Source organism: Strix uralensis, chromosome Z (assembly GCF_047716275.1).
Source record: "Strix uralensis isolate ZFMK-TIS-50842 chromosome Z, bStrUra1, whole genome shotgun sequence".
Taxonomy (NCBI): domain Eukaryota; kingdom Metazoa; phylum Chordata; class Aves; order Strigiformes; family Strigidae; genus Strix; species Strix uralensis.
Genome location: NC_134012.1, coordinates 27,888,800 through 27,902,442, shown reverse-complemented (window position 1 = coordinate 27,902,442; position 13,643 = coordinate 27,888,800). Strand labels below are relative to the sequence as shown.

Genomic DNA, 13,643 nt, shown 5'->3' with positions numbered 1-13,643 from the left:
GTTTATTGCTACACATGAATGGGAAGTCAAAGCAAATTAAGAAATGTTCATACAGTCCCTTTTCTGGCAGCAGAGTTGTGGAAAAAGTAGTCTCTGACTGATGAGTAGTAGCAGGTAATTGGGATCCGTAACATCCTCTGTAGTCATATCTGACGGTAGTCATCTACCCAAGCCCTCATACCCAAAAGAGGCTTATGCACAGAGCCCTACATTTCATTGAAATTGGTGGAATATAGTGTCCTGTGGGCACAAGTGATTTTAGATATAAAATATCTATGCCTTGGCAAACTTTACCTGCTAAATAATTATTTAAAGGGTTCTTGTTCTATGAGTTAACTAAGTTATCTACACCTGTGAAATGATCCATGGAGTTAAGTAGAAAGTGAGTGTTCTAAAGTTTAACAAATTAAACAATACATTTGGGGGGGTAAAATGGACTGGTGTAGGTCATATTGCTGTTTAAATCAAGTTCTGATGCTCACTAAACTGCAGCTTAGTTCTAAAGACTTTTAAAAATACACAATTTTGATCTGATTGTATTTTCCTTGAAATTAGTGGTTTGTCTTCAACTTGAAGATTACTATTGGTAAGCTGATGCTTAAAGCTTTTGAAAATCTTGATCCAAAACTTAAATTGCATAAATTAGTTGTTTTGTATACAGCATATCTGCATATCATGATACAGCATATTTCACAGATTACTTTTTTCTTTTTACTGTTAAAACATTTCTTTGGATATTTTTTCGTAAGTCAGTGTTAATCATTGAACGCTTAAACTACCATGATATTTGAGCAGACAGTGGTTTATGCAGCACAGGAGTAAACTTTGGTCATCCATGAATAATCCTGCTTTATTAGAAGTTTAAGCTGACTTGGTTATCTTGAACAAACACAACAAACATTTTTTAGCCAGCTAATGATATTGTAAAAATGCTTCTTTTTATTTATCTTCCTTATTTTCATCCATATGTATTTTTTAAATAGTTTTGAACAGTTCCACATTGCTTTTTGAACAGGATTTATAGTAGTGTTTTAAAGCCTTTGAATGATATTTAAAATATATATTGGAAAGGGAGAGCCATGTTAAAACTCCATTTATGTGTGCTTAGAGATTGTACTTGTTCATGGCAAAAGGACCACTGTAGAGAGGACACCTATACTTTTGATCTGAATTTTTAAACATGTTGCGCTCTTTTTCGATTCTGTATGTCAGTCTGGTGTTCCTCCTACCTTTGTCAATCTGCAAGATGTTGAGAATTAACTAACTTCGCATATTCTGCTTCTGTTGTCATCTGCTGCAACAGGCAACAGCCAAGTACAGGGATTACTTGTGGAAAACTCCTGTTTTCCAGCAGCCTGGACTATAGGATGAGATAGGAAATAAACTGCAGTGGATGTTGCCTCATACATACAGTTACTCACGAGATACGGACAGAAGAATATGAAACAGGATCTCATGACCGCATTGCCTTCATTCATTCATCAGACAGCCATTTATGTTGGGCTTTCCCATTACAAATGTTAAGGGTAAGAAGATAAAAATGTTTGGAAGGAACAGGATAAGATAGGTTTGATTAAATAACTTTGAAATAAATGAAAAGCAGAAAACTATGTAGGGGAAACAAAAATGGAGTAGTACACAAGAAGGAAAAGACAAAGATGAGAGGAAGTTAAATCATGACAGGGAGGAAGTTAGAGGAATAAGGAAAATCATGAGAAGTAGGGCCTTAAGTGGAGAGAAACACAATAAATTCCTTTTTGGCTTACTTAAAAAATGGAAAGTGACATGGCTGGCAGTATGAACAAAATACATGTGATATGTGGATGTTTTTTTTTTTATTATTTGTCAGTGGGATTTTTAGCCTAGTAGAACAGTAATTTTTCATGCTGGCTGTGGATACTGAATACCTCATGCAGTGCATATTGAATACTTTTTTGAATATTGACATTTTTATCTTTTCAGTGCTGGTCCTAGTTTCAATTCTTCCCTTTTCCTTCAGCTACACTAAAAGAGCACAATAGGAGCTCCTCTTCATCTACCACTGATTTGCCTGGGTGTAGAGTATCTCAGTCTTTGCTTGGACACCAGACAGATTCTGGGTCTACAAGCCCATCCTCACCAGACTTTACCATTAGCACTTTGTGCAAATCTGGTGTTACAGCAGCACCATCAGGGAGTACCAGTACTCCATCCGGTATTTCACAGTCTCAGAGTCAGTGGATTTCCTTTGCTGATGAACTTCTTACAATTAGACACACAAGCGCAGACAAGAAGGAGCCCCAAAGATTGCATTTTAAAACTGAAAATGCCTGCCTTGCCTCTTCTGCTTTGCTTGGGAATTCTTCCAACAGCTGTGCTTCTGAGGATCAAAGTGACCTTTTCAATAACACTATATGCCATGAACAATTATTCATTGAAGAAACTGGCACTGCTGCTGAAATTTCTCCTGCATCATCTTCAGCACTACTGGACTATAGTTTAGTGTCTTCTTGTGCTCATACAGATAAGGGTATGGCAAGCATGCATGGTGTACTGCTCTTTGCTAATAACTGACTCCAAAAAGCAAGCTATGGACTCATTTTCTTTTTGTTATTATTGCTCACCTGATGTTAAAATTAACTCATCTTCTTACTTAGAATGTACTAAACTGCTTGTTAGCAACAACTTCCTTGAAAGTTAGGACAATGAAGTAAATATGCAGCTTGAAATAAGAAGAGAAATTAAACTTATTCAATTAAAGGCATTGCTTTTCTCTTAACTATGCAGAGCTTTGCTTTTCTAGAAATAGGAGTGTATTTTTGTGGGATGTCAGACAGCAGTGAGATCTCAAAGATTAAGTGATTGAATTTGCAAAAACAATTCCATTCCTAAATGGCTTTGTGTAGATATTTTCAGATTAAATAAAGTTAAATAAATTGGATTTATACCTGTTCCTTTTTAACACCCAGTATTTTGAAGCATGGATGATATCACGGTAACACAACATATTAAGAGGGCAAAGGAAAAGTGCATTTGGGCAAGTGTGCCGTGATTCACTGAATACCTGTGGTACTGCAGCAGACTACTCAGTGTTTAGCATGCACTGTCATCTTGGAGCATAATAAGAATTTTAAAGGAATGACTGATATTTTAGAAGTTAATTTATCTGGGGATGTTTGAGTTTGCAACTCTTAAAGGATATGGTCAGTATTAGCCTAATTTCTTTCTTCCTAAGTCAGTGATGAAACTCCTGTATTTAAACAACAGCAGAATTATGCTGAATGCCTGAGAAAAGTCCATACTTGAAAGTCGCATTTTAAGTAACATTAACTGATTTAATTAAAAAAAACCCATCCAAAATAATTTGAAGGAGGTAATAGGACATGCTGCAACAACATAGTTGTATATTAGGATTTCAGTCTATTTTGAAGTTAATTTTAGATCTGGTGTACTCATTGGATGGCATCTAACATCTATTTTGAAATACAGTTCTATTCATTCTATTCAGAAAAGTGACTTTGTAAAAGTGGCATCTTTGTACTGCTGCCACCTTCTGTTAGTTGTTTCTGTTAGGTTTAGAAGGACATGGGGGCAGTACTTTTTTTTAACTGCTTCTTACTTCTGATAACTCGGCTAAGAGATAATAAGGAGTTAGTGCGTTCTTACAATCAACAGAGTAATTTATCTGTTACACTGGTATATACTTATTGAAGTCAACACGATTTCAGTAGGCAAAATTCGGTGTGAACAGACTTACGCCGTTGTTAGCCGGGACCAAATATGAATTTCCACTGAATTTTCCCTTTGGAAAGGGTATGGTGAGACATGAAAGACTGACCTATATTCTGAATCTATAGACTCTACACCAAAGGAAACTCGGGTAAAACCATCTTTTTACATACAAACCTCCAAGAACAGTTGGTATAAAATCATTTGAGAGCAATGAGAAAGCCCATGATGCCATTTTTAGAGTCACTTTTCAGGGTATCACATGGCCCTGTTTTAAAAACATTTATGGTTAGTGTCAAATCTTACCAAATGGAGCTTGTAAAATAGGAACTTCTAATAGAAACATAACTTCCAGTTATTCTATTAAAGTGAGTACATATTTATGTTCAGTGTGATCTAATACTAATTTTCTTAAATTTGCTTTCTTTCAGCAAGGCCCACAACTCCTCTTTCTGTAGGCACCATTGTACCCCCTCCAAGGCCTGCTTCAAGACCAAAGCTGTCTACTGGGAAACTTAGTGGGATTAATGAAATAGTATGTATTGATTGGTTTTTTTATTCTCTCTTGTTAACTTGATTTCAGATGTACCAGTCATTTACACTGTTACAGTGGAGTTGCTTTCCAGCCAATGTTCAAGGAATCACATACACAGATTTTCACCACTGTCAGATAGACATGGAAGTTGTTCATGATAACTATATTACTATAACAAAATAATTCTTAACAGAACTACAGAGGTCCAAAACATATTTTTTGCATCAGCTGAATGTTTTTAATTGAACAAACCAGTAATTTGATAACAAAAGGATACCATGTATATGAGACTGAAGTTTTTAAAATGTGAAATACTAGTGAAGTTATTAACAAAGATCCATTGATTTAGGGAAATCACCAAAGCTTTGGGGAATGAATGGTATTAAGTAGATCTTTATCAGTCATGTTGGCACAAGTAGCCCTGCTGTGACTTCTCCCTGCCGTTGGTGCTGGTTGGTGAAGAAGGGAGGTGGCAGATTGCAGCAGCTGCCCATCAGCATAGTGAGAGGTTGCACGCTGCCTGCATCTCTGCTCACTGCCTGCAGTGCAGGTCTACCTGCCGGTAAGGAATGTGGCAAAGAATGCAAATACATAGCCAGCGTATCCGACCAACCCATGCTTAATCTCCTCTATGAATATTAGGAGTCTTTGGGTTTCATTTGACTTACTGATTTGGAAAAATGTTACCATGGTAAGATACTCTTACTGTCTTTCAAAGTAGAAAGATATTTTCACCATATTCTTGTTACGGACAAAATTCTGGTCTTATGCTTTGACAAAACTGAAACATTTTTGAACTATTTTGTAGTTCTGAAAGGTCAGAATAGGGTTCATTTTGAGGTTCTTTTCTCATTCCAATATAAAATTGTAGTAATTGCTCTTAGACCAAGGAATCTATTCTTCATGTCATTATAAATAAAGAGAAGAATTTAGCTGGTGCTGTTCTGCTATAAAGTATGATTCTGCACAAAACTACATTCATTTTATACTGTTGTTTTAGAACCTGGCTATTATCTGGATACAAGTGGAAGATTGTCACTCAGCTTCATTATATATCAACTCCTTTTACAATTCCTGTATTCTGTATAAAAGCCACATACCCAGCAAAAAGTGTGATAGAACCTAAATAAATAAAAAAACCAACCAGTTACCCAGCCAAAATCGATGCTTCTTGGTTTCTAGTACCTTTTAGATAGTTTAATCCCAAAATGATCATTAGTTTAATACCTTAACAGTTAAGTGAATCATAAAACCATCCAGAGATTTAGGATGGAAGGGACTTTTGAAGATCTCTAGGCCAACTTCCTGCTCAAAGAAGGGCCAGCTTCAAAATTGCATCAGGTTGCTCAGGAACATGCTGAGTTTTGAAAATCTCCAGAGAGAGATATCTTACTGTCTCTTTGGGCAACCTGTCCCAGGGTCTAATCACAGGGTTACAAGAAGGAATTTTATCCCTAGGTTCAGCTGAAATTTCCTTTGCTGTAGCTCTTGCATCTGAGAAGAGCCTGACACCGCCTTCTTTGTACCCCCTTTTAGCTAGTAAAAGACTGCTCATGTACTCCAGTCCCAACTATTTTAGTTGCCCTCTGCTGGGCTCTCAGTTATGTTAGTAGCTCTTCCTTATCTCTGTAAATCCACATTTGCTGCATACATACACAGGGCTGTAGGCTTATGTTCTGCTACTTTGTGATAGCACAATTATTGACAGACTGCTACATAATTAAATATATTAGACTTAACTACCCAGGCAAAAAATTAATAATGATAAACTATGAAATAATGGAATTGATTCCAATGGAAAATAGAGGTTCTCTGTTTTATACTAAAAACTAGGGTAGATAAGGCATTAAAGGAACTATGTTGAGAAACACTATGAAATTGATTGGGACATGAAATGAAGAACTCTTCTATTTACAGTCATTTTTTCATCTCTTTAAAACCACTGTGTAATACTCTTGTAATTTCTTTTGTTCAGCCTAGGCCATTCAGTCCTCCGTTGACCTCTAACTCAAGTCCGCCTCCTGCAGCTCCCTTGGCACGTGCAGAGAGCATTTCCTCAATATCCTCTTCTGCTTCCCTCAGTGCGGCAAACACACCTACAGTTGGTAAGTTAAATTAACCATTTCAACTTACTTTAGAAATACCATAATTATGCCACTAGGTTCCACTTGTTAGGAAAACCATTCACTGGACTTAGTTGTTCCATATGTGAGTCCAATCTAGGTGCTTCAGGCATCCTTTGTGTTTGTGATACCTGCTTCTAAATGACACTGAGAGACAGTAGATTCAATTAGACTAGGCCATAGATCCAGTTATGGCATGTTCTTTAGGGAAATATTTTTCAAAAGTAATACTCCATGAATTCTTATTTGGTATGCTTGTATATCCATTCATCAAGCACAACGTGTTATCATGTGTTTGTTCTGAAGATATTATTGTATAGGTGCAGCGATATTTTGAATACTGATAAATTTGAATTAATATAAATGCTCACAGAATTGAGCTCTTCTATGTTCTTTTTATTTTGTTATCCTGTAATTGCATTTCCAGAAAAATGAAACTAATGCATCTTTTTTCTTCCAAGTTAGTGAAGTATAGAAGCTAAGCAGAAGTGTTTAGTAAAAGCAAAACAAGCAACCAAACAAAAAAGATAAAGATGAAAAGCAAATCAGTCTTCATGTGTTGCCACTAATTTCAGAAGGTTTTCTGATGTTTTTAAACGAAAATCCTTCAGTTTTGATATTTGGCTATAGCAAAGGAAAAGGAGACTTGGGGGTGAGGGGGTGTGTGTGCTTTTCTTAGACATTTTAACTTGTTTCTGTAGCAGAATTGAAGTATTTCATTTTTGAACATTACAGCTTTAGCCCCAAGATATATCCGATTTTTGAGTTAACAGTCAGTTATCTGTGAATGTTACTGATGCCAAGGATTCCTTGCCCAGGCTCAGCAGCTCAGAACAGCATCTGCAAAGCTTCTAGTGGGAGTTCTGCACTGAAAGCACTGCAGCTGTTTACACCTTGTGCAGGACCAAAGCTACTAAGGGCTGCCCAGCCTTAGCTGCTACAGTTCAGTGTCCTCCAGTTTCCCAAATGCTGAGAAGCATCACAGAAAGGTAACTGATATTTTGGTTGCCAAAGTCCATCCAGGCTCACATCCTCAGGCCTCAACACTGGTGCCAAGGAACCAAAAGTTGGTGGCAGCAGCATCAATATCTCCAGCTCTGAGTGTGTGTTGTTGGAGACAGTGACAGAGTGAAATCATGAGGTGAGGGAGGAGGTAAGGAGGTGTGTGCTGACACCAAGGTTTGACATGGTTCTTAACCTGGCCTAGCAAAAATAAACAAGGCCAGTTCCATCTGCACCGACTGTATGAATTAAATAGTCCTGGAGAGCTGGGAAGGACAGTGCAGACAGCTGAATGACTTCGGGGCATGAGGATATACTCTGCACTACTGTCTGTATTCTTTTGACTTTTGCATAATCCAGTGTTTCCCTTACCCCATTTGTTACAAATAACAGGGAGTTTATTCTAATGATCTTTTCCCAAGTGAACTTGGAGGCATGCATAATTAATGTTTCTTTTATGCTTTAGCCTTGTTTTAATTTGCAAAGTATTTTTATTTATATTACATTTTTTAACATCTATTTTTGCTTGAAATATTTTGGGTTTTTGCAATGTTTTGTTTCATTTTAATGTAACAGAGGGTTATCTTTTGATTGGAAATCTTCCTACAATTGAAAAGCTTTTTGAGACACCACCAGGTGTGGTGCTTAAAGCAGATTTACATGTTAACTAATCATCCTAATACACTACACCTAATGAAATTGTATTTATTTTGAAACAAGTTTCTCCAGCTATTTCTGGTATCTGGCAGATACAAGTAGCTTGAAAGTGCAACTACTTAACAAGTTATATGTTGTTGAAATCACCAAAACTTGGTATAACTGGTTTTATATAATATAATCTTTTGTCTATCCCTGCCCCGCCCCCCCGCCAAGCAAGCTGAAACTTGGTCTTGCTTCTTCAGTTTGTCACTACTACTTTCTTTCAAGTAATGTGAATACATTTTTACTTTGACAATCCTTTTTCTCATAAGGCAAGCAGGTAGAAATGTTTCTATATTTACATATAATAGAAATCTTTGAAAATACACATAATAAAGGTAATCTTTTTTTAAAATAAATTTTATTTTCATGACAGCCATTTAGCTAATATTAGAATTGTCTGTATCTTTGTTCCTAAACTAACCTAAACCAATTTGATCAGGTTTACTTATTTGCCCTTTTTATGATCAATAATGCAGTTTGGCAACCTCCTTGAGTGTGTCAATGCAACTGTTTGCATGGTTGTGTCACTAGCTCTTGTGTCAGCACAGCTCAGGGGCTGTTAATGGTGGTTAGGGCTGAGACAGGTGATGTGGCATCAAAGCCAGCTTTGCTGTCACTGTCAAAGGTGTTAGAGCTGGAGCCTTGAGCTGGGCTGCAGCCTGAGATGCAGCGAGGCCACGCTGGTGCAGCTCTTGACATCCCATCCCTCTGAGAGCTCACAGCAGGTATGGAAGACACTGAAGCTGAATATCACTGCACTGCATTGTATTTTCAGCAGCAAGACAACAAAACAATGACTTACAAAGTTAGGTTAAGCAGTTACGTTTGTTTCAATTTACGGATTTTTAGGAGAACGCATAGATTTTTATGAATAAAACATGATGAACTGTGGGGGCAAAGCAGGTAAGAAAGAAGCTATCTCATTTGTAGTCCCTCAGAGACATCTTAGAGAAATGTATGTACACATACATATTTGCCTTGGTATTTCCCCAAAAAAGTAAAAATAGTGTTATTATTCCTAATAAATCTCACTCTTCAGTCAAGAAATCAGTATTTGTCTTTTACTGATAGGAATATCATTTATATATTTGCATTACTCTGCATGATTTTCAAATATCAATATAAAAATATACACAAGGCCATTATAAGTAGAATATTTTAAAATAATTTATACATCTGTAAACAAACTGGCATAATTAATGTGGGGTAATCACCTCCTATCTGCTCTGCAATTGTTTGTTGTTCCTTACTAAATTGGGGGAAAAGACAGTAACACACCCTGGCAACCGTAGTGCCACATCCACTGAGTGAGTATTTGGGCTTTAGTGGAGAATACTTCTGGATTTCAGTATTTCACCAAACAGAACTTCTGGCTGTTGTTAACTCATTATTTTATTGCACATTTGCTTCTTGAAATCATGATTTCTGGATTCCTGAGACTATTGAAAATCACAGCTTTTATTGGTATTTTTCAGGGAGAGAAAGAAAACTTTGGAAACATGTCCTATGTATTGTCTGAAAGAATAAATAAAACCTACTGTTCATATTGCAAAAATAAATCAGTGTTTTGTAGCCAGCATCATAATATTTCATTCATCTAAGAATTTTTGGTTTTGATACTCTAGTCACAAGTGTTCACTTTGGATCTAAGGAGGCCTAAATGTTGCACTAAGATTTTTTTTGATGGTGCTGAGAAGTATTCTGAACATTTTACTACCTTATGCAAGAAATCATGATGGAGAGTGAGGTATGAGGTAGCAGAATTAGATCAACTCCTGTCTTTTAATCTCTGGTTGTTTCTGCTTCTTCCACTTATCTCTGAAACTAAGGTCTAATATCTCAGACCTTCTGAGAAGAACAAGTTCCCAACTTCCTTTTTGCTTCTGAAAGAGCTCAGAAGGCTGTTGTAAATAAGATTAGTTTGCCATGAGCAATATTATACGGCAGCATTTTGTTTCTACTTTATAGTATGAAAGAAAAATTTCTCATTTTGCTCATGAAAAGAGAAAGATTGTGCCTCCTTTGTGATAGGTAATAGTATGTGATACAGGCCATTTAAGCAGTGGTACAAAAAATTAGTAAGATGCTCTCCACTATACTGCTGAACTAATAAAAGGATGGAACTTCCAGTATTGTCTTTTACATTCAGTACACACATAGAAAATTGGTGAAAAGTGAAATCCCATGACAACCAGTTTTGTCAATTGTACACCCACATTTCAAAAAGCCTTAGCATGAGGTCTGAGTTGATTTTTATAGCTATGCATTAGAACTGTGTTGTGTTGGCACAGGCATATATGAAGGCTTCTCCAACAATATCTGCATGGGAACTGTAATCTTTGTTGGCTGAAATAGCTAAAAGAATGTTCAGCAGTTCACTTATGTGGGGTAATATTAATGTATTTGTATTTAAGTTCATGCATACTGTAAGTGAATTCTTTGCATTTCCGTGACCATTTTATCATGCTTTTTCCATAAAATAAGCATACAGTAGGGATTTTTTTTTTAAGTATTCTAGTCAATGTCTAATTTCCTTTGGATCTGTTGACTTTCATCACTAGCCATTTTAATGCAGTATTCCTCCATCTCGGATGTATTTCTTTGTGTCTGTCCATTTACATAATGTCATACTGATAGTCCTGTTTTCTTAGGCTGCTAAGCAGTGTTTTGATGGTACGATTGTACTGTACTTTGTTTACATTTTTCTACATACTTTTCAAGTCATACTTCAGACACTACTATGACCTTGACGGTAGTAACCTTCTGTGAAAATTACAGATGTAGTCAACCATTCTGAAATCTATTGCTAAGCTTTTCGAAAATTAAACCTATACGCTGTATGTATTCTAGGTGTTTCACGTGGTCCCAGCCCTGTCAGCCTTGGAAACCAGGACACCTTGCCTGTTGCAGTAGCCCTTACTGAATCTGTTAACGCCTACTTTAAAGGAGCAGACCCCACAAAGTTAGTTTAAATAGTGAATTGTTTTGAATGTAATAAGTTACAATAAGAAAACACACTAGGTTTGCTTTTAATATTTTTGGGGAAAATGTATATACATTAGAAGGGGGATTCAAAGAGGGTTTTTTTCCATAGTGTAAGTGACAACAGTGGCTTATTGCTCTGTATTGGCCTCCATCTTGCTACAAGTTCATATATCCCTGCTTTACAAAAATGTTTTCTGTGAGAACACTGAAAATGAGAAGGGGTTTTATCATAGTCAGATAGGTGCTACATGTAAATTTGGGCAGCTAAAAGCACCTCATTCCTTCTCTCACATCCCTTACTATGCTACTTAGGCCTTGCCTAAGCATAGTTGTGCCATGTTTTCAAAGCCTGGAAAATATCCACCAAGCCTACTGTATGCTTAACCAGCTAAGCTTTTTTTCTTTAATTATTTCATCTGACTTCCAGGTTGAAAGTGACAGTACGTTGTCACATTACCCTCATTTGAAATTGATTTTCTGCTTTTAATTTAGTTCATCAGACTGTGAAAGTCCAGTGGTTGCTTTAAAATTAATATTAAAACTAGGTAGTTCATGAGTTGCAATGAAACTGATGTTTTCATTCTCTTCTAGATGTATTGTGAAGATTACTGGTGATATGACAGTGTCGTTCCCGAGTGGGATTATTAAAGTCTTCACCAGCAACCCATCTCCAGCTGTGCTGTGCTTCAGGGTGAAAAACACAAGCAAACTAGAGCAGATTCTTCCAAATGCACAACTTGTATACAGGTTTTGGGTTTTTTTTAATATAATAGTAACCTACATGATTTGTAAAATGTGAGTTGTTGTATATGTAAATCAGAATTCTCTACAGTCTTGTTGATTTGCTTATAAATAATTTAATTTCCTGAACTAACCTTGCTCAGCTGAGTTCTCTCCCCTGTCACCATTAAAAATCTCAGTGATTACTGGACTTGAAACTTGTGCTGAGTGTAACAGGAGCCGTAAAAAATAGTTTGTAAATGTAGTTGTGCTTTTATATGCATTTTATAAATTATTTCTTTATACGGTAGTAACACCAGTAAGATTAAACAATGAAGCAGTAACCTTAAATGAAAAACAAGTAGTAGGGGCTACACCTAATCTAATTTGTCACTTACTAGTGTATTCTTAGGTTGTATCATTTCTTCAGTAGATCTGATTCGTTACATAACTGTGTCTCTCAAGTGCGTAGCAGCATGCTTGGGAGAATTCTTAAGAAAAAAGGCTGCTGATTGAATGGGATAATTGTTGAAATCACAGCACTTGGATATCTTTTAAAGAAAATTATAAAAGCTGTAATTATTTAGCAGAGATCTGTTTCAGCTGAGCAGTTTCTATTTCATTTATTAGAGAGATTATTTGAAAATTAGTTAAATGCTTTTAGATGCTACATTTTTAAAATTACAGAAATAATCAAACCATATGCATCCATTCTGTTATATTTAATTTCATTTTGATCATTCATGCTTAATATAATGAATGATTCATACAAAATTAAGCTTTTTGACATGATAGTTTATAACTGAAATGCTAGCAGAGCTGTATCTGACAGTGAATTATACTGAAAAAGTGTATTTTGCAAAAAAGTGAAAATGTCTATTCTGGTCTGAGTGCTGTAACACTTCACCTTTAATTAGAAAGGATGCATGTAATGGACATTTATGAAGTTATACTCATATCGTAATTGACTTTGCATCATAAACTACATTTGCTTAGTATTTATAGCGATTAAAGTTTTTAATGAGAGTGATATTTGTGGTGATGTCAGAATTTCTGATTTGAATTGCACTTGGTTGTGGAACAGCACAAAGATTTTACTACTGCTTTTATTTATTTAAATTGTGGAAGGCCTCTGTAGTGATAAGTAAGTGTTTATCTACGTATTTTATGGAAAATGGAAATTTCCTGAATCACAGCAGTGTATTGAGAACCAAATTTTAAGTAAATTGGACAAACTGCTGGTATGTAAGTCACTGTTCTAGGATATTCAACCCATTGTGGTCATATTTACTGTATTCATACTGTGGTCATATTTACTTTACATATTTACTCCTCCTTAGGGATGGATGCAGTTCCTCACTGTATCCACAGACATTCAGAGGAGGTCTTTGATTCTTAAGTGATTTGAATTTTGTGTTTGAATTAGTTTTCTTAAAAGCTTTATCCTTATTCAAAATAAACCTGATGCAACCAGAGCTGAAGATATCCTTGATCTGCAGAACACCACGCTCCAGTAGCTCCCAAACATGATTTTGCTTCTGCAGTCATGTGTGCTCTTACCTACATATAGAAGTGATATAATAAATTCTATGATTGAATGAAACTGTAAGTATCTGAGAAACAGTTGTTTATAATAATTTGAAAATCACTTTTAATTGAAAAAATTTTGAAAGCTTACACTCTCTACAAATATATGAAAGTGTGGTAACCCATTGTGGTGGTTTAGCCCCTGCCGGGGTCTGAGACCACGCGGCCGCTGCCCCTCCCCCACAAAGGGAGTGAAATACAAAGCCCCAAGACTGAAATAAGGAAAGGTTTAATACAACAGTGCAATAGCAACACAACAAACAACAGCAATAACAATAACA

The 13,643-nt window shown here is 36.1% G+C and overlaps 1 protein-coding gene across 14 annotated transcripts in view; it reads left to right on the top strand.

The window, feature by feature from the left end:
* FCHO2 (FCH and mu domain containing endocytic adaptor 2) overlaps positions 1-13,643 on the top strand; it is a 99,022-nt gene that overhangs the window by 74,419 nt on the left and 10,960 nt on the right. For 9 of the 14 annotated variants that reach the window (XM_074857103.1, XM_074857102.1, XM_074857101.1 and 6 more), the window contains 5 exons: positions 2,000-2,509; positions 4,140-4,243; positions 6,219-6,348; positions 10,921-11,032; positions 11,647-11,802. In XM_074857103.1, coding sequence (XP_074713204.1) covers positions 2,000-2,509; positions 4,140-4,243; positions 6,219-6,348; positions 10,921-11,032; positions 11,647-11,802 — 1,012 coding nt within the window. Of the gene's footprint in view, positions 1-1,999; positions 2,510-4,139; positions 4,244-6,218; positions 6,349-7,184; positions 7,356-7,380; positions 7,520-10,920; positions 11,033-11,646; positions 11,803-13,643 lie in introns of those variants that run through there. The other 5 variants (XM_074857105.1, XM_074857104.1, XR_012627229.1 and 2 more) reach the window with 4 other exon arrangements.